General features: G+C 35.5%; 1 protein-coding gene across 3 annotated transcripts in view; it reads right to left on the bottom strand.

Annotated features, from left to right (window-relative positions):
- Window positions 1-987: 987 nt before the first annotated feature.
- Window positions 988-19,635, bottom strand: part of TUT7 (terminal uridylyl transferase 7) — a 35,813-nt gene continuing 17,165 nt past the window's right edge. For 2 of the 3 annotated variants that reach the window (XM_056514261.1, XM_056514262.1), the window contains exons 11-29: window positions 18,837-18,968; window positions 17,930-18,110; window positions 16,452-17,599; window positions 16,175-16,325; window positions 15,413-15,499; window positions 14,435-14,535; window positions 13,899-13,956; window positions 13,075-13,178; window positions 11,932-12,021; window positions 11,729-11,842; window positions 11,543-11,620; window positions 10,281-10,458; window positions 9,716-9,763; window positions 9,507-9,598; window positions 8,916-9,031; window positions 5,972-6,291; window positions 4,231-4,307; window positions 3,995-4,058; window positions 988-2,370 (exon numbers count right to left, since the gene is read on the bottom strand). In XM_056514261.1, coding sequence (XP_056370236.1) covers window positions 2,303-2,370; window positions 3,995-4,058; window positions 4,231-4,307; window positions 5,972-6,291; window positions 8,916-9,031; window positions 9,507-9,598; window positions 9,716-9,763; window positions 10,281-10,458; window positions 11,543-11,620; window positions 11,729-11,842; window positions 11,932-12,021; window positions 13,075-13,178; window positions 13,899-13,956; window positions 14,435-14,535; window positions 15,413-15,499; window positions 16,175-16,325; window positions 16,452-17,599; window positions 17,930-18,110; window positions 18,837-18,968 — 3,207 coding nt within the window. In that variant the 3' untranslated portion in view covers window positions 988-2,302. Of the gene's footprint in view, window positions 2,398-3,994; window positions 4,059-4,230; window positions 4,308-5,971; window positions 6,292-8,915; window positions 9,032-9,506; window positions 9,599-9,715; window positions 9,764-10,280; window positions 10,459-11,542; window positions 11,621-11,728; window positions 11,843-11,931; window positions 12,022-13,074; window positions 13,179-13,898; window positions 13,957-14,434; window positions 14,536-15,412; window positions 15,500-16,174; window positions 16,326-16,451; window positions 17,600-17,929; window positions 18,111-18,836; window positions 18,969-19,635 lie in introns of all 3 variants that reach the window. The other variant, XM_056514264.1, reaches the window with a different exon arrangement.

Genomic DNA, 19,635 nt, shown 5'->3' with positions numbered 1-19,635 from the left:
TTAGTAGTTCTGAAAAGCTTGGCAGTAACACATGTTGTGTCTTTTATACGTACATAATTATACCACTGCTCTTTACTAAGGCATGGTACGACTACCTCAAATATAAAGAGAGCAGGTGTATAAAGGAAGTTGCATTTTCTTTAGCTACAAAAAGTGTGTCTTTTGGACCTTGAGCATGCATCTCAACTAAACTACTCCTGCTCAGGAGTACCATGCTACCATGCAGGTACAAAGAGCTTTGCTTTCCAATGCTTCCAATCACCACTCCTCAGTCTCCTGTCTGCTGAATCATGGAAGACTGAGCACGGGCTAGAAAAATAGCCTTCTCTCAGAGAAGATAAAGGCAAAAATCAGTTTTAAAATCTAACTAGTTCAAGTGAGTAACAATAAATATTGTTAAATTATCAGTATGGATGAAAAGCCAACAACTTTCCATGATAGAAAACTTCCGTTCTAAGCAGCTATTTCAAGCCTTGGAAACTTACTATAAGATAGTTGACCTTTAAGAAGATAATTTTTAAGTGGCTTCTGTAGTTCTTACAAAAATGTGATGATGTTTATAATAGAAATTGCTACATAATAAATAAACTTAAGTAAAATTTTAACAGATGGGGAAACAGTTCTAAATATAGCTATGAAACAAACTTCACCAGAACAATTACATTAGAGAAAATGGATATATGTGATCTAGAAATTAAATAGCTAAATGACATTGACTTACCTGTTTAAGACCGTTTACTGCATTGCAAATCACAAAAAACTTTCTCGATTTCTCAGCACTGATAACCTACTAATCACAGCATAAAACATATTCCAACTTTGGAAACTTAGACATCCAAAGCACGTGAAATTCCTGTGAAATATGATGACAGCACATTTTTTCCAATAAAAAAGGCAGCATAAATAAACAACTGCATGTCCCTCCATATAATTAAGAAGGACAGGGTATGCACCTGATTCAGAAAAGGTTTATACATTTCATTCCTACCAGCAAAATTGGAAGTAACTCTGACCAGAAAGCTAAATAAAACACAAAGATAATAAGCTTGAAAATGTGTTTAGGAAAGAACACAAAATAAATTATTTGTGAAAGCAACACATCTAAAAGTTCATAGCTGGCTTCAGATGAGTGAAAACCAAAACAAGACTTAGGATGCTAGTTCCCTAAGAACCCTTTCACAATTCTAGTTTTCAACTTCTGTTAAAATAGATTGATAGGGAAAAAAAATTGAACATGATTGTGCTAAATCTAGATAATTATGGCAAGTTATCATTAATTCTACATTTATGTCAGGAATATTGAAAACTACAACCTCAAAAAATACATAAACTTAAGTCTGATTTTCACTTTTTTTTTAAAATTTATTTCAGATTCATAAATTAACAGTGGTTTCAATTTCAACACATAACTAATTATTTTCTGAACAAGGTAAGATGGCACATTACCACCTCTGGAAGGACTTCAAGTAAAGCTCAAGTTCATACTACTAATGAATGTAAATTCTTGACTCGTACAAGGATCCTCTTCACATTCTATGAAAACGGACATGTATTTTTCCCCAGTTGCCAAATATAATACCTCTATTTCTTAAAGCATTTGTCTGTATCCCCAAAGCCTTGAAAAAGATTCTTAGCAGCAACAAAACAGGACTGACCTGTTACCTAGTCTTTCTTTCTTTCTTCTTGAACACAAGCACAGCAGCGAATGAACTCCCATAAAATCACAGAACAGAAAACAACCCACAAAATTTCAGTGGCACTGCTTGTCCAGAGATTGTTTTACATATGATGACTAGTGTCTATGTTTTTAGTTCTCTGGAGAAATTAAAAAAAATGTAGCAGTCTACAAACATCTCAAACACTTACACAAGGATTCAGTAAACAGTCAACATTAATAAATATCATTTGCTCCTTCAAAAAAATTCATTTTTGAAGAAAATATAATTTATTTGGCTAGCACATAGTTTTAGTGCAGTTTAAAATGGTCAGGTGGAACAACAAAACCCTGAAAACAGTTTGTTTTTAGTACCTGCCCTTTTCTAAATGCATTACCTAGTAAACAAATACAAAACATCATGGCTTTCTATTAAAATGTTCAAACAATCTATTAAAGAGCAGGGGTCTGTATTAAAATCCACAGTTGTTTGTACTAGCAATCTATAAGAAAACACCCATATTTTCATTGAACTTAAGCTGAAGGTTGTCAATGCTGCTGTCCTGTGAATTCAGATGTTTTAGACAAAGACATTTCTTTTAAGTGAATTATGGATCTGTGTTGCAATCCATCAGTGCTTAGTATCCCTCATGATTCTTGCTGGGTCCTCTTCTGTGAGGCTTTTCCCTGAGTCATGTATTTATTGGAAAGGCTGCCTAAATTGGGAGGAAGAAAGCATCATGCTTTAAAGGTGTTATTTGTTGTTTAAAAAAAAAAAAAAAAAAAGAAAAAAAAAGAAAAAGACATAAATCAACCAAAACAAAAAGACATGAGAAAATTACTGTCAAGTCAAACTATAATGAAACCACATACATATTAGCTTTAAGATCATTACCTGCTGAAGGGCAGTAAGAAATACTAAAAGCCAAAATTAAAAACCAGCATTTTCTTGAACTAAACACCTAATGACACTTTGTGTTACAAAATTCCCAAACTTTGATTTTAAAAAGGTTTCCGTTGAAGACAAAAAAATCCAATATGTCTTCCCAACAAAGCTGGGAATATGAGCTACTTAATTGCAGTCAAGTCTCTACAAACTTCAGAGAACTAATTAGGTCCCCCTTCAACTGCAGAGAGATTAGTGTATTATATACCCATGCATGAAAAGTTTGCAGAATTGTACTAGAAATTGTAATTAAAACAAAAGCAACAGTTCTTAAAATCTTCACTGTACTTGCTAGTAAGTGTGTGAAATTACTGTAAGGAAGCTGCATTTAATCACACATTTAAAGCAAAACATCTCTGATTCAGAAAGAGTACATAAAGGCCCTTTATAATATAATCTCACTTCTATTTCTAAAGGCAATTTTAACTTGATTGCATTTTGGCAGCTGAGACCAAGGGTGTGGTTTGATAATCCTAAATTAGCTTATCATGTATAATTCTAGACAATTACTGCAAGAAACCCTCACAAGAAAGCATTCCATGTTTTTGCCCTGAAGAATCAGAGAACCTCACGTAAGCTTAACAGGAGAGACTGATACAACACCACACCCTGCTGCAAAATAGACCTACCAGAGTCAGTGATATAAAGGCACAGAATTTTTATGCCCAAGTTTTACTTCCAAAACCAAACTCAAAATGTGTACACTTTTCCAGATAAAAAAATAGGTGGCTTCAGCCTGTTGTTCAAGCTGCCACGGTGTTCAGCAAATTAACCAGACTTCTTAGAAGGACTGATGAAGAATCATACAATTACAGAACAATTTAGGTTAAAGGTTATTTTAGTTCAACCCTCCTGCTGTAGGCAGAGACATCTTTAACTAGATCAGGTTGCTCAGAGCCTCATTCAACCTGACCTTGAATGTTTTCAGGGATGAGGCATCCACCACTTCTCTGGGCAACCCGTGCTGTGTTTCACCATCCTTGTTGTAAAAAACTTCTTTCTTCTTCTAATGTAAATTGATCCTCTTTCAGTTTTAAGCCATTACCCCTTAGATAGCAACAGTCCCTGCTAAAAACTTTGCTCCCATCATTCTCAATGACCCCTTTTTAGAACTGAAAGGCCACAGTAGCCTTCCTCAAAGCATTCTTTTCTTTAGGCTGAACAACCCCAACCCTTTCAGACTGCAGAGGAAGGTGCTTTATCTCTCTAATCATCTTGGTGTCCCTCCTCTGGACTCCCTCCAACAGTTCCACATCCTTCCTGTGCTGGGACCCTAGAGTTGGATGCAGGGTTTCAGGTAAGGTCTCACCAGAGCAGAGCAGAGGGGCAGAATCCCTTCCCTGGCCCTGCTGGCCAGGCTTTTATACATTGAATTGAACTGAAGATATACAAACCTGACTGGGGACTCAAAAATACTTTTCCTTTTTGTTTCTTTTTTTCTTCATGCATAAGCACTCCCTATAAAAAAACATACACACATCAATGAACCAACAAAACAGAAGTATTTAATTTCACAACATAAAAGGATTTCCTTGAAAGCTTAGGTAAAGCTTTTCTAGATTACTTTAAATGGACTTTAAAACATATAAAAAAAAAAAAAAAAGAAACAAAAGTGATGCTTGGTGTTTACCTGATTTAATCTACCAGCATGTTTGACAGCAGTGGATAAAGAAGGGGATCCACACAACACTTCCTGTTTTGAGCCATCTGAAAAAATAATAAGAAGTTCCTAACTGGAAACTAGTTTTCAGTTATCATAAGGCAGAAAGATACCAAAATATTTTCAATTTAGAATCAGAAAATGTAGAATGTAGGATATTGTTATTTTTCTCAATTTTATGACATGGAAAACTCACATAATGTGATGTTAAGCTAGGAACCTACACTAAATTAAGCTTTGTATCCTCCTCCAGATTCAGCAGGAGACAGGAACTTAGAAAGAATGAAGATAAGGTGCTAAGTGAAGCGTCCATAGTCTCACAAAATGCAGCAATGCAAAGAGTGAAGTCTGAACTCTTTGATCTATTTATTTATAGTACTTTATTCAACTAGAGAGAACACCTCAGGCACTAAGCAAGCAATAAAAGACAAAGCCAAACTTACAGCAATTCTTTCAAATCAAAACATATAAATTCCCAAAAATACAGATATTAGATAAAAACACCTACTGTAGAACTTATTATTTTAGCCAAATATACTGTACAGCCTAAGTAGACAATGAATGCTAAATATGATTGACTAAGAAACAGCCAGACATATTCCCTTCCACCTTTGTAGACTCAAATGGCAAACAGAATGGCTGGAAGAGAAGTTTAGTGAGAAAAGGTCAAAGATGAACAAACTCAGAAGTTAAATTTAGACATGACATACACCTTTAAAAGGTCAGAAGCTGAATGAAGCATGGCTTCAATTTTTAATCAACTTTTCTGTCCATCCAGTACTTCTAGTGTTCCATCAAAGTAAGAATACTTCTACATATATTCACAATTCTGAATATACTTGCACCATTTTCCTCCCTCTTCCAGTATTTTAACACAGTCTTATGCCCTCTTCCACTAAATGCATCTGATTATTAAGAGTTTCCTGATTTAAGGCAGACAGGATATTTTTGCAAGTAGAGAAAAGCTGGTTTGAATAATATGTTTGTATAAAAGACTCCAATCTTTAAGAGGTCAAGCCATGAGGAATTTGTAAAACAAATTTTTTCCAGACTGAATTTAAATGCACCCAGGTCTACCTATAGGGAAGCAATGATAAATTGTTCCTTTGGTAGCTAATTACAGGGTCTTAATCTTAGTTTTACCTTAGAAAGATATTCCTTTATAAGACAAATGATGAGCAATCCATCTGATTTCAAGGATGACTTAGATAATTACATACTTTTGCTTAGCAGTACTTCATTCAGGTCTGTAAGTCAGAATCTATAAGATGAACTTCTGTATCCTTTCAACTGCTGAGTTGTCAGAAACATTATTTTATTTTATTCACAAAATTCAATCTGAGCAAATCTGTACACTTTTCATATTGACTTCAGGATATAGTAGAATCATTCTGGTTTAGGTAACATGAAGAGTTGTAATGCTAGCTTTTGTTACAATTATGATGAACTGGAAGAGAAGCTGTAATTTGAAATGTTAGCAAGCTCACTGGAAGCATTTTCAACATATTTGTTACTCACACCCTTTTTATTACAGGATACAACACATCTCTGAAAGGAAGATGAGGATGAAGGGAAAATGGTTAAATGTGACTACATTAAAAAAACCACATTTACATGATACAAAAACCTTATCTGTTAGTCAGTCATGTTAAAAATGCAAAAAAACCCCCGTAAGTGCTATTTAAACTACTCAGCCTGATTAGTTTCATACCTGCAACTCCTTTATACTGTGGGCATTCCTTTTTAATATGACCTTCTCTTCCACAGATAAAACAACGTTTTTCTCTTATGTCTCTGTCTTCCAGGCGCTTCCATTTCTCTGCTGATTGCCTGGGAGTCTTCTCTCTTCCAGTTTCCACTACTACCCTTGCTAGTTTCCTCTTCTGAGGCGTACACAGGTGTGACTTTCCCTCCTTGATTAAGTTCTCCTTTTCTGTTGGTTTATTCTGCATTTCTTTGTCATCTTTGCTTCTTTTCTCCTTTATTTCTCCAAACCTTTGTGCACCTTCATAATCACGATGCCGTCTTAGTCTGCAGGAGTAGAAAAGTGCAGCAGAATTCAGAGGCCTTGCATTCACACACAGAGTCAATAAAAAAAACCAAACAGACAACACATGTGCTGTCCTTAGACAAAATAATTCTTTGATGGGTTAAATAAAGTGAATTGCCATACTTTTTCTTTGACTCTCCCACCAAACAGTGCTCCACTGATGATACACGTATTTAATAATTTAACATTATAATTAGGTGATAATATAGTCCTAAATCCTAATAATTGTAACTCCAAAAATATAAGAACAACTGAAAATCTGGGTGCTCAAGTTGCAAACAATGGAAGAGAAGAAACACCAAGCAAAATGCTAAAAAATTTTAAAAAATAGGGCTATAGCTCTAGGACTTTTTCTATTTGTACAATTCAGTCAGACCTCAGTTCTTTCCTTCTGAAACTGTGCATACTCACTCTAAAAGTCTCTTCTGTTGAGAGAAGCTTCTAACATTCTATGTGACTTAAAAGGTCTAGTAGTGAAGAAACACTACCACTGTCAGACTTGTTTCATCTATCAACTTTCTACATGACTAGAGATGGGGACAGGAGTGAAACCTCCAAATCTGAAGCTGATACCAGGCTTCTCTGGCAAGCTGGATGCATTGCTAATAGCTAGAAACTTGGAAAGCACTCCACAAAATTGAATGAAGGGCAAAAGAATGAGCTTCCTTTTTTTAACAAAAAGGAAGATCTGGGCAACTATAGGCTGGTCAGTCTCACCTCTGCCTGGTAAGATCATGGAGCAGATCCTCCTGAAAACTATGCTGAGGCACATGGTGACAGCCAAAATACCTTCACTAAGAGCAAATCATGCCTGAAAAATCTGGTAGCTTTCTATAAAAATGGGTTACAGAAACGGTGGGTAAGGAAAGAGTGACTGACATCATGTACTTGGACTTCTGCAAAGCATTTGACATTGTCTTACATAACATCCTTGTCTCTAAAATGGAAAGACATGGATTTGATAGGTGGACCACTCAGTGGGTAAGGAATTTGCTGGACACTTGCACTTCAAGCATTTTGGTCAATGTCTTGATGTCTGTGTGAACACCAGTGATGAGTGCAGTTCCTCAGGGGGTCTGTATTGGGACCATTATTATTTAACATCTTTGTTAGGGACATAGGCAAATAGATTAAGTGCACACTCAGCAAGTAATTGGATGACTAAGACCAGTTTTAAACAGATAGAGGAAAGTACTGTTTTACATATCAGTCAGAACATTTATGGAACTGGTTGCTATAGAAAACTGCTAAGGAAACTAGGAGAGTCAGGTTCAGGAAAAAAAACCAACCCAAAATGACAAGGAAAACATCATAAACAAGTCTAGTCCACAAATGAGCATTACCAGAGCAGAGCAGGTACATGCTCTATCATGCTCAGCAGCTGCAGATGCTGAGGGAATGCATGAGAAGAGACTACAGAAAACAACTGGTTTGCCCTTCAAAGACAGTACTCTCTTTTGCAATAAATGGCTGAACAGAGGACTCAAACATAACAGTGGTTTTACCCCAAAGGGGACTTCAGTTCTTAGATGCACAGTCCTTTTTACCTTTCCTCTAATGTTGTATAGAACATAGCTGAGTATGTGCAACGAACTGGTGTTTCACTTCAGAATGCAAAGTTAAAAAAATCCATAGATGTAAGACAGCAGTGTGGAGACTTTCATACTACCTTCAGTATTCTTTAATTTTAAACTATCATCAGCTACTGTGCTTGCAATTGCTAAAGATGAGAAAATTTCTAAATTAACAGAATCAACAATGTAGGTTCACAAATCTCTAATGTGCAGTGGAACAGCCACTTCATCCAACATGATGTTAGCAGCTTTTTTTTACTTAGTTACAGGAAAGTGCAAATTATTTTTAATGACTGCTTTTAACATAAATAGATTCTAAACAATGGTTAGATTTTCCATCCACGTTACAAATAAGGTTTTCAAGATTTCACTACTTTTTAGACACAAAGTCTTTAAAGAGCTTTGTCTTAACTAAAATAAAAATTAAAGGATGAGCTTTAAGTTTAGACATTTCATAAGAGGAAGAGCAGCAAAGCCATTTAGCTATTCATTTGTTGCCAGAAAGGAGTCACTAAATATTGGATATGGCTACTCAGGGACAGGAAGCATTCTCTTGGATGTAAAACATGACATTGTCCTCATACATGTGTGCTTATGAAAAATAATGCTGTGACATTCTTGCCTTGCTTTTGATAGGAATTGCATGATTCTGTGAACAAAATCTTGTTGACAAAATCTTGTCTTGCTAGGAGCAGCAAAATTCTGGTAGTATAAGCTATTAAATAAACAAAAATATACTATGTATCCATGAATGCTTTTCACAGCACAGTTATTCAACTCTGCTGAATATTTAGATTCCCTATGCCTACTCCTTTCCTGTATAACCAAATGGAGAGTCAGCACTGACACTTTAACAGTTCTGCAGCAACACTATCCACCACTGCCAAGAGTGGTGGATACATTTTAAATTGAATTCTGCTTTACAAAATAATCTGCAGCAGGTACAAATTTGGCTTAGCATTACTATCATAATCTTTCCCTAAACAAACCTAAGGAAAAAAGTTACACACAGATGCCAATACTATACTCACTTTCGTCTCATGGGACAATCTTTCATGAAATGGCCAATTTTACCACAAGTTCTGCAGCATCTATCATTTGGTGCCAGTTCTCCTTCCGTTAGTACCTCAGGATCAAAAAAGTACTCCTGTAGAAAAACCCATACATTTAAAATGAAAATCCAAACACTTGGAAATCAAGACAAATACAAAAGTGTTAAAACAGCAGTAAAAGTTACAGAAAAGAATAAACTTGGGGTCTGTAACTGAATCCTGAAAGACCTAATCAATTAACTGGCCACTGACTTCTTCTTTGACAGGCCACTTACTCACCACCAGGTCTGCACACTCTGCTACAAAACTCTAGTTTTAAGAAATGCTAAACTGGTTTTTATTTGGATTAAAATACATCATCTGTAAAATGAAACTCTGACTTGACTAGTACTCTGCATACAAAAATATTTTATGTGCAAATAACATTAAAACAGCAGTAACCCCCATGAAGATTTTGAGAGTAGTATGGGAATTTAAGAGAAAGAGCTTACAGTGAGTGTAACTCTAGCCCTGTAAAGCCTAAGTTATACACCAAAGAGCACACACGTACTCCTCTTAGAAAGAACTTACCATTTTTGATGGGTATTCTTTAGGAAATATTTTTATAGGGGTACCAAATACCCTTCTGCCATTGATAAAAGCCTTCATTATAAAATTTGTCACTGTGGAAGAAAAAAACCCCAAACTGAAATCACCATTTAAATATCAAACTAGAATGTAAAATAATATCCAAGACAAGATTTTCACTTTGTAACTGAAATTGTTAACAGAAGACTTACTTTTTCTTGACAATCCAGCTCCAAGATTGTGATTCAAATCAAAGGGATCTGTAGAAAAAAACATGACAGGCATTCCTCAATGTGCAGACAAAAGAGTAGAAATTCTTTCCATGAAAATGAAATGGGTCAGAAAACAGTTTACAATTTCTAAAATAAGTCACTGCATTTTCTCTGTCAGAGATCACAGTAATACTAAACAGCGTAATCATACACAGAGTTGAAGTGTTTAAGTAAATATGGGGTCAGCTAAACCTAGTATTTTTGTGAACACTTCAACTGCATTACAGCTAATTTCAGCCAAAGGATTTTGTTAAATCTATTTTTCTGTCATTTACTTCATAATAAAAAGTGTGAAGCTTGCTTTGCTTTGCTTGCTTTTCAGTAGTCAAAAAAACCTTTAAGAATAATGTTTAGCTCTACTGAAAGTCAACAGCAATTTTGTGATGGTTAAGCATATAACAATTTATAATCTAGTAACAGAAAAACAAATAAGCCCTGTGGAAAAGCAATATTTCAAAAAATAGTAAAGAAGCTTTGTGTATTCTTGTACTTCATATGGCTTTACCTTCAATTACAATATATTTGGAGGTCCACTGCTTCTTGAAAGTTGTAAGTAGATTTTTTCTCCTGATGCAGATGACATGCTCTTTAAAATCAAATTCTTCTGTGTAGAATCGGAGAAGTCCCAGCCACAGCTGCCCAACAGATTCAGTGTTTTTCCCGTAGTCTGGCCAAACAACTGACTGAAATGACAAAAGTATTGTTACATCCAGTACTTCCATTAAGCAGAATATTTTTCATGATTTCATAGCGTATTTTTATCATTTACTTTACACAGAAAAATGATGGGAGTTTTACTTGAATACTTCTTCTTAATTTATATTGATAATCCAATATTGGTTTTAAATGGTATATTTTTATATCTATGAACAACAAAAGTGTTAATAATTATTAACAATATTTATTAGCAATAAATAGAACTTCTGGCACTAGGTTTTGCCTCTTAAGAGGCAAACACTGGAACAGGATATTCATACAGGAGCGACTTCTCTTCCATTTCTGTACTTTTTCTGGATAGAATTAATTTTGTTCTTAGTAGGTGGCATGGTCTGTGTTGTGTATTTAGCATAAGAATAGTATTGATAACATTGATAACTCACTAATATTTTAGTTGCAGCTCAGTAATACCTACCCTAAGTCAAGGACTTTCCAGTTTCCCATGCTTTGCCAGCCAGGAGGTGCACAAAAAGCCAGGAGGAGCACTACCAGGACAGCTGACCCAAACTGGCCAAAGGGATATTCCATACCAGGGAATGTCATGCCCAGTAGGCAAAGTGGGGGGAACTGGCCCCCCAGGAGGTACTTACTGCTGCTGAGGGATGGGCTGGGCATCAGTCAGCAGCTGCTGAGAAGTTGGATTGGGCATCTCTTGTTTCTCTCAGGTTTTATTCCTCTCTCTTTTAATTACTATTACTACTATAGCACTACTATTATTATTATTATTATTATTATTATTATTATTATTATTATTATTATTATTATCATCATTAGAACAATTAAAAGTATGAGGATTAGTATTTTACTTTGTTTCAATTAATAAAGTGTTTTTATTTCAACCCAGAAATTTTACTTTTCTTTAAATTTTAATTAGTATTCGCACCTTGGAGGGCGCGAAAGGAATGAGAAAGTGGCTGTGTGGGGCTTAACTGCCAGCTGGGATTAAACCACAGTATTCAGCCTCTATATTTGGGAACCATGTCTTCAAAAGGAATTTCTATTCATTTGCCAAGCTATAGGTAACATTTCCAATTAGCCTGATTTACTCACCAACTCCTCTATCTTATCAAAGAAATATACATTCCAGCCATCAACCAAAATTTCAGGCTTTTTTGGTTCTTTGTAGATCTGAAAGAATAATATTAAAACTCATTAGAGGAGCCCTTCATATTCAGCACTGACATTCTTCTGATCAATATTGTGCACAGTTACTCATTTCTTTCTGATATACTGTACCTCTTGAAGAACAGGGATGACTGGTGGATTTCTCTGTTGAAGAAAATAAAGCACCATAAGAGTATATGCATAAGATGACAGGCTGCCTCGAGATGCATCTCCAATGTCACATATCTAGAAAAAGAAACATGATTTTTATCTTTCATGGTGATGATCCCTTGCAGCAGGAACTACTGCTTCTAGAATGTCTGAAACACACCTACCTTTGTAAAGACTTTCATTGTGTAACACAGATATTTTACTCTAGGATCAATAGCTGCATATGATGACAGAAGTCTGGTGTTATGTAAGGCCTACAAAAACAAGGAAGTCACGTAGAAAATAAAGAAGCTCTGAAATCATGAAGGAAATAAGCTGAAAAATTGAAAACCAAAAAACTCTTAAGTTGTGTCCTCAAGAAATGCATATGTGAAGCCCTGCATAGGAATATATATTGAGAAAGGAAGCACTCAACACTGAGGTTATCACCTACTCTTTTAAAAGCCAATCAACTTCCTTAATCTGTGTGCAAGTGGTACAAAGCAGCATTCACAGAACAATACTTCAAAACAGGAAGCATTAATCTCCTCCTACAGTTCCAAAATATTTCGTAGAAGGTAACTACTTGAACCCAGAGATTTCAGCCCGGATCTCTAAGAGGTACCAACGGACACACATGGATGCAAACTTCAAGCGGAAAACTTTCACACTTAATGGTTGAGGTATCTTCCTCAAAACTCCCTTTGAGCTTATAAAAAACCTTCAGAAAGTTTAAAAATTGTCACTAAGACTCAACTTTCCTTTACTGTTTCAAGGAACAGGGTTTAGAAATTTAAAAACATTGAAATAAACTAAACCTGTTTTTAAAATGTTTGGTCAAGAACACATGGATTGTTTTTAGTTTGGTTTTTTTTGTGTTTTTGTTTGCTTGGTTGGTTGTTTTTTTTTTGTTTTTGTTTTTTTACAATCTAATACGTGACAGTTCAGGCAAGCTGAGTTCTGAAATCATTATTTCAGGTCTCAAGGCAAGAGCCATGATCCTAAAAGGAGTCTAAAAAAGCTAAAGTTACTTTATTTTGTCTCTTATTTAAGAAAGACTTAAAATACCTAAATCATAGGTTTTTACTATTACTGAAGCAATAATAGATTTTCTTAGGAAAGTGACAACTCTAAAGTCACAACTGTGCAGCTGACTCCACTCAGTCAAATAAAGAAAACCAAAAAGGTTTCTCTGAAATATAAAACTGCAACAGGTAATTGAAAGCAGTTGATTATTAAACCTCATCCAAACAACCACTTCAGTCTCAGAAACAGATCCTCAGTTTTTTGTTACATAACATTAAAATAAAAAAAGGAGATAACCTTACCAGAGTATTATATAAACTGATGTCTACTTCAAGACCACTTCTGACATGGAAAAATTTGACAATTGGGACTTTAGCAGTTGTTATAGGCAAGACATTTCTTAAACCTAGGATGAAATGTTTTATTACTGAATGGCTACAATACAGTCCTACACAGTATCAAATAACTTCCAACTGTAGCCAGCAGGCTACAAAATAAAATCTTAGTTCACACCAAATTTGTATTTTAGTTACGTTTTAACACTGATTTTAGAAATATGTCAAACATGATCACCCTTCTAAATATAGTTCATATAAATGTACATTTAGCCCCCTCAAAAAATAAGAGCCATCTAAGTAAAAGTATAGAAATTCTTTATAGAGTAATAAGCTTAAGAGATAAATGATAGTTTACTATAACTCATTGGAGATACACCAAAATGAGAACTATAAAATTCATGATTTCTTGTAGAAAAAACAAGATTCCCATTGCAGACTTGTATCAGAATATCTTTTACTATCAACTTCCAATGCACTGAACATATATGTACATAATTATTAGACTGAAGCCTCAAGTATTAAATCGTTATTCTTAGGCATGTAAGCAATAAATATACTATCTGTCCAGATCAGATGTTGTCCAATAACATCATAACCTCAAATACCTACATATACAAACAAAAATAAATCCAAATTTTCACAATATTCAACTTCAGTCTTACTAACATAAGCTCTTTTATGTTAGTGGTATCTTAATAATTTTCATCAACAATGCCCCAGAACACTGTCACTACAGCAAATGAAGTAACAAAACCAGAATCATGTATTTTAATTTTCCAGAAAGTTACCTGACTGTTTCTTGAGAACTTTGGCTAAATCTTCAATGATTCTGATGCAGTCAAGTTCCTAAGACATTAAGAAAAAAAGCTGAAAGATTAATCTGCTGCAAGCATTTTAGGCAAACCTTTTATTATATGCCATTAAGCTTAAAGCTGTATAATCAAATGTTTAATGTTATACAGAATTATGTGAATACAAGAAATTGTTTCAAAATAGCATATGTAAAACCAACAGTTGATATATAATAATGTAAACTTCTTTAAAGCTGATATCAGGCATGAAAGGAGGACTGATGTGCTCTTCTACTGTCTCCCAGTTGTTTATGCAATAAATGCAGAATTCAGGAGAAAACTGGCTACTTTATTTTTAGACTCGTGCCTAGCATAACAGCAAACACCCCTAAAATAATCTGCCTTAGTGGTAGCTTAGTATTTTCTTCTAATATTAAAAGCTTTTATAAAATAATGAATTTAGTGCACTAGATGCACAATATAAGAACATTTTGTATTTATTTAACCATAAAACCAAAATCTTATCAACCTACCTCAGCAGTTTCCAGACCATCTATTGTCATACAGATATCAAGATCACTTTGTTTGAAGCCAAAGCCATTTTTTGAGGAGCCAAACAAATCCAGCTTGGTTCCTGTAAGGCATGGTATTACAGCAATATATCAACAAAATATCAAATAATATACAAGACAGAATCTCAAACTGTATCTAGCTGCAAACCACTGCATGCATTCTAATACAGGCATGAAAACAGTATTGTATTTCTGTGGTACATGAAAACTTTCTGATCAACTTTGCTCGTGAGAAAAGAATCTCTGCTACTATTGTTTCAAATAAGCAGTCTGACAAACCCAGAAACAAGTTAAGTTTTCTAGTAACTAAATATCATCAGCATGTAGGTTCAAGCTGACATCTGACTGAAAAATGTTTTGAACAGAGATTCTCAGGCCAAGGGACATACCCAGCTCCAGCCAAAAAAAAAAATCTTTTTCTAATTTTAAAAGACCTTGAGCTGAAGTCCAGTTGTTACAGGCAAGAACTCCAGAAACAAACAAAGGAAAAAAACTCCAAATGCCTAGGTTCTGTGAACAGGCCAGATGTTATGCCTTTATTTTAAAATACTCCAAGGCCAGTAAGTTTCAGTAGGAAGTACTACAAAAAAACTTGTTGTTTGTAAGAGCAATTACAAAAATAAGTCTGATTAATAAATAAAACGAAAATAACAAATATAAAACTAGCCTACTTCTGTTTTGATTGTCTCTTCCTTAACTTGCCATTGCTCCTTCCTACTAATGTGTGCTATATATGAATAAATAAAAAAATCTCAAATTTAAAAAAGCCTCGAAAGACTTAGAATAAAAATTACTGTAATGGAGCATTGCAATGTTGAGCAACAACATGGCTTAATATCCAAACCTAAAGTGTTTATTATACCAAAATTATATTTCTCAGAAAATACTCAACTATGAACAATCAAAAGTATAATTGTGAAGTTAGCACAGCCTAATTACCTGGGAAATCTTGTCTAATGAAGATTTCCAAGCTTTGTCGTATATGTTCCCGAGCGTGATCCTCTACTATATTTGGAGCAAAATCATCTATAAAAAAAGAAGAAAAATGAACAATTTAGGCAATTGTTCTTTAGAATGAGCAAAGACTCAAGTGAAAAGAGGGGTTTACAGTGGGGCAGGGAAAGAGAAAAAGAAAAAGAAAGAGAGAATTCATATGTGAAGGAAAGAAAGCAAGGATGAAGTAGAAGAGAAATACCTGTTCAAAGAAAAACATTAATTAGACAAACAATGCATTTTGTCTGGTCAGAAATGGCGAGAGAGAAAGGAGGAAAGTTGGGTCACTCTGAAAAGAACAAAAGTGGAGACATGTTACAAAACAGTATTTTGACACTATTTTCCCCTAGAATACTGAAGTCTTTTTTTATGACAGCTACAAGTTAAGGAACGATTATTATAATTCAAATCAGACAAATATAAAAGCATTAGTCAAAAATTCCACCCAAAATTAGACTCCCAGAAAATATATTTTCCTTTCCAGCCAGTCAGGTGGAAGACAAATATAAACACTTTCTAGTTCTCTAGATACAAACTACTCAGCAGGTTCTATTGGAGAGCCATTACCAATAAGACAAATTGTAGAATTGAATGTAAGAGTTGGTAGCCATGTCGCAAATAAGCTGCCACCATTAGTTTATGGGTATTAAATTTGTTTTTTCTGATTCTTTTTCAATGGCACAACAATATTCAAAAGAAACAACTTACAGTAACACTGGACACAAACTTGATCTAGAATAACTGAAAACTTGGGTGGCAGTGGTGGCAGTGGGTCAAGCTCAATTTTCTTGAAGTCTTCTGGACAATCATTCTTTAAATGACCTTCCCGCTTGCACAAGCTACATACTACTGTAGGAGACTGCATGAACAAAAAGCAAGATTGGTTTTAAAAACGAAAGTACTTTAATAAATTTGAGCAACACTTTTATATAAGCTTCTAACAGAACATAAGCAATATGTTTATGCTCCAATACAGCTTGCTTACCTTGCCCTTTGTAAATGCTTGTTTACTGAACTGATAAAATAGTTCAGATTCTAAGCTGTGTTCTACTGCTGTGGTATCTTCAGAGTGGCTTCCCTTCTCAGTAGGATATTCCTGACTCAAATTGATCCTCACAGGTTCATCTACAATTCCTTTGAAAAGTTTGTTATCATATTTACTGGGGATGGAAAAATCATCTTCTTCCTCTGACAGTGCATCATCATCTCCAGACCCAGTATATGTGTTATCTAGTCCACCTCCAGCTCTAATGGTAACACTGCATTCTCTCTGATTTAGAAGACTTGGTGCTTCCTCTTCTTCCTCTTCATCATCTGTGTTAATCATTTGGGATATCTTACTCTGTGCTGAACATAGGAATTTTTGTGGGGATTCATCCAGTTCATCAGTACCTTCAGTACTACTATCCTCATCAATGTCAATCTTGTCATCTGTTACACCACTGCACTCCAAGCCAAATTCATCACTCTCTGTAAGTGCAGTGTGCTGAAAACCTTCAAAGTCTGAGGCACTACAGGTCTCGACATCGTGCTCATTCACCATAGCACGGAGTTCTCCACTGTCACTATCTTCATCGATTGCCTGCTCAGCAGCCAAAATATTATTCCATTGTCTTTTTTGTTGTTCATCTTCTTCCTCTTCCTCCTCTTCTTCATCTTCATTTTCACTTTCTGTCTCTTCACAGCTAGGTTTAAAATCCTCATTATCTCCAGAAATAATTTCCTCAATTATACAGTCTGAGTCTTCATGGGTAATTGCCAGATGACTTACATCATCAGCCAATTCTTCTTCTGTGAAACTTTCTGAGCCATCACACTGTTTTGAAGGACCAATTTTAAGTTCCTTGGGCATATATGTATTCTCTGTTACGTGATCTTCTACTACAGCTGTGTTTGCTCTACTATCCAAGTTTTGCAAATCAGAATCTTCACGCTTTATAGCATCTTTTCCATGGTCCAGCATTTGTGATTTCTCCTCACTTTCATTTGAAAAGGACATTTTGCTCCATTTTGCACTTTTTTTGTGAGGCAGGGCAAAATACTTATAAGTTGCTCTCAGACAATGAAGAATATATTCATACACTAGCTGGCTGTTCAGAGTTCTTGCCACATTCCTTTTGACTGAATATGGGTCTAGTAGAAAGAAAAGTGAGCCAGCAGTGAAAGAGTTAACTTCTTAAAAAAAAATACATCCTTACAGAGTCTGAATTGCTAGTAACTCTTAAACATTGTGTAAGGACACAAGAGCTACAAATTGTGCTGAAGACATTTCTTAAGTTTAAAATTATTTATGATAATGTTTAAAATAATACCCAATAGAAATAGGGTATTGATTTTTCTGGAAAAAAAAATTTCAACTATAACCAGTCCAATATAAAAAATTTCTAAGTTGTAACACACAATATTGACAGCCAAGTCCAGCACCTTATAAAAATTAAAGTTTGTTGAGAGATACTTACGTACCTTCCACAGCAATGCGCTTTTTAGGCCAGTCCTTTAATTCACGAGACACTGGTTCCTTGAGTCGTATGCTAATAACCAAATCAGCCATACGGAACTCCAAAGCATAGAAACGAAGCAGCTCCAGCCAGAGCTGGCCAACAGCTGCTGAACACTGCTGACCTAAATCAAATACTAACGGAACCTGTCAATTACAGAAGAAAACCTTAAATAATATTTAGTGCACAGGCATTTAACTGTTTAACTGTTACACTTCCTTTATTTCATCTGCAATCCAGAATTTGGCAGAATTTATCATTGCTTCTCAACTCCCGCAATTGCAATAAAAACTGCAATTGAAAAGTTGGAAGATATAGTATAAAAGTTCAAAATTAAAGAATGCAGCAATGGTAAAGAGTAGCATCAATGACTAACAGCAATTGCTTCTTTAAATGTTTATGCTACAATTTATAACTTTCAAAGAGAGAAACATATCTCATCTCACAGGACACAATGGATTACACAGCCTATTTTTCAACCGTCTAGACGGAACTGTTAACCCTCACAACATGCAACTATGTAGAGATACTATTTCTTACAAAGTTGTTGTATTAGAAATAATTTGTAAGAACAGTTTTAAGCAAAGAGAAGATATTTTTCATACACTTAATCTAATTCCAAGATAAAACTGCTTTAGCTCTGTAAACTGTATTCTCCCCAGCAGATGACAATTCAGGGTCTTATCAAAGAGTTTGAAATCATACAGATTTTCCTGCCAGCTCCTTAGCATCAAGAGCACAACAGACCTTGAAGCAATCTTAGTTCAGCTCACGGTTTTGAAACATAAACAAAAAACTGAAATAGAAGATTGTTCTGTTTTGAGAACAGCAATGTCTGTCTGCTAGACTACAACAAATTTGAAAGTTCAGACCTTGCCCCTTCTAGGGGAAGTTTCCTGTGGCAAATCAGAATCATCGGTGGGGTCATGCTCCCAAACCACAGCATCATTCTTGACTTCTCTCAGATGAAAATTAGTTAATTTGTTTAATGAGAATCCTCCAATCTGAGGAAACAAAAAAAGAAACATCATGTGAACTTTAAATTTTAGTTCCCACACCGTAGTAGAATGGAAAAACAGCTGCTCCAGGCATAGAATACATCCTAACCTTTTTCTCTCCTCTCCCCATACTTCTCTATAAAAACTCCCAAGAGCTCAGTGCTCTTCGAAGGGTGTGCTGGTGTCCACACTCAGGAAATATGGACACTGAGATGGACTGAAAACTGGATGAATGGCAGATCCCAGAGGGTTCTATTAATTTCTACAGGATCTAAACATGTGTCTGTCACAAGTGGTGCCCCCCAAGGGTCAATACTGGGCCCAGTGTTGCTTTATCTGTGATTTGGACAAAGAGGCAGATGCCTCCTCAGCAGGTCACTGATGACACAAGGCAGGGAGCAGGCACCAATACCTCAGAGTGCAGCCCTGACAGGATGGAGAGATGGGCAGAGAAGAACTGTCTGAAATTCACCAAAGGCAAAAGTAGGATTCTGCATTCCACTGGAGAGGAATAAGCCCAGGCACCAGCAGAGGCTGAGGTTGATCTGCTGGAAAGCTGCTTTGTGGAGTGTGGGTCCCGGTGGACAAGCTGTCCATGAGCAGTGTGACCTGGTGGCCAAGAAATCCAATGGTGTTCTGGGGTGCATTAGGAAGAGCATTGCCAGCAGGGCAA

This window comes from Oenanthe melanoleuca, chromosome Z, assembly GCF_029582105.1.
Source record: "Oenanthe melanoleuca isolate GR-GAL-2019-014 chromosome Z, OMel1.0, whole genome shotgun sequence".
NCBI classification, from domain to species: Eukaryota; Metazoa; Chordata; class Aves; order Passeriformes; family Muscicapidae; genus Oenanthe; species Oenanthe melanoleuca.
The sequence above is the reverse complement of the archived record's forward strand: the minus strand, read 5'-3'. Positions and strand labels throughout refer to the sequence as shown.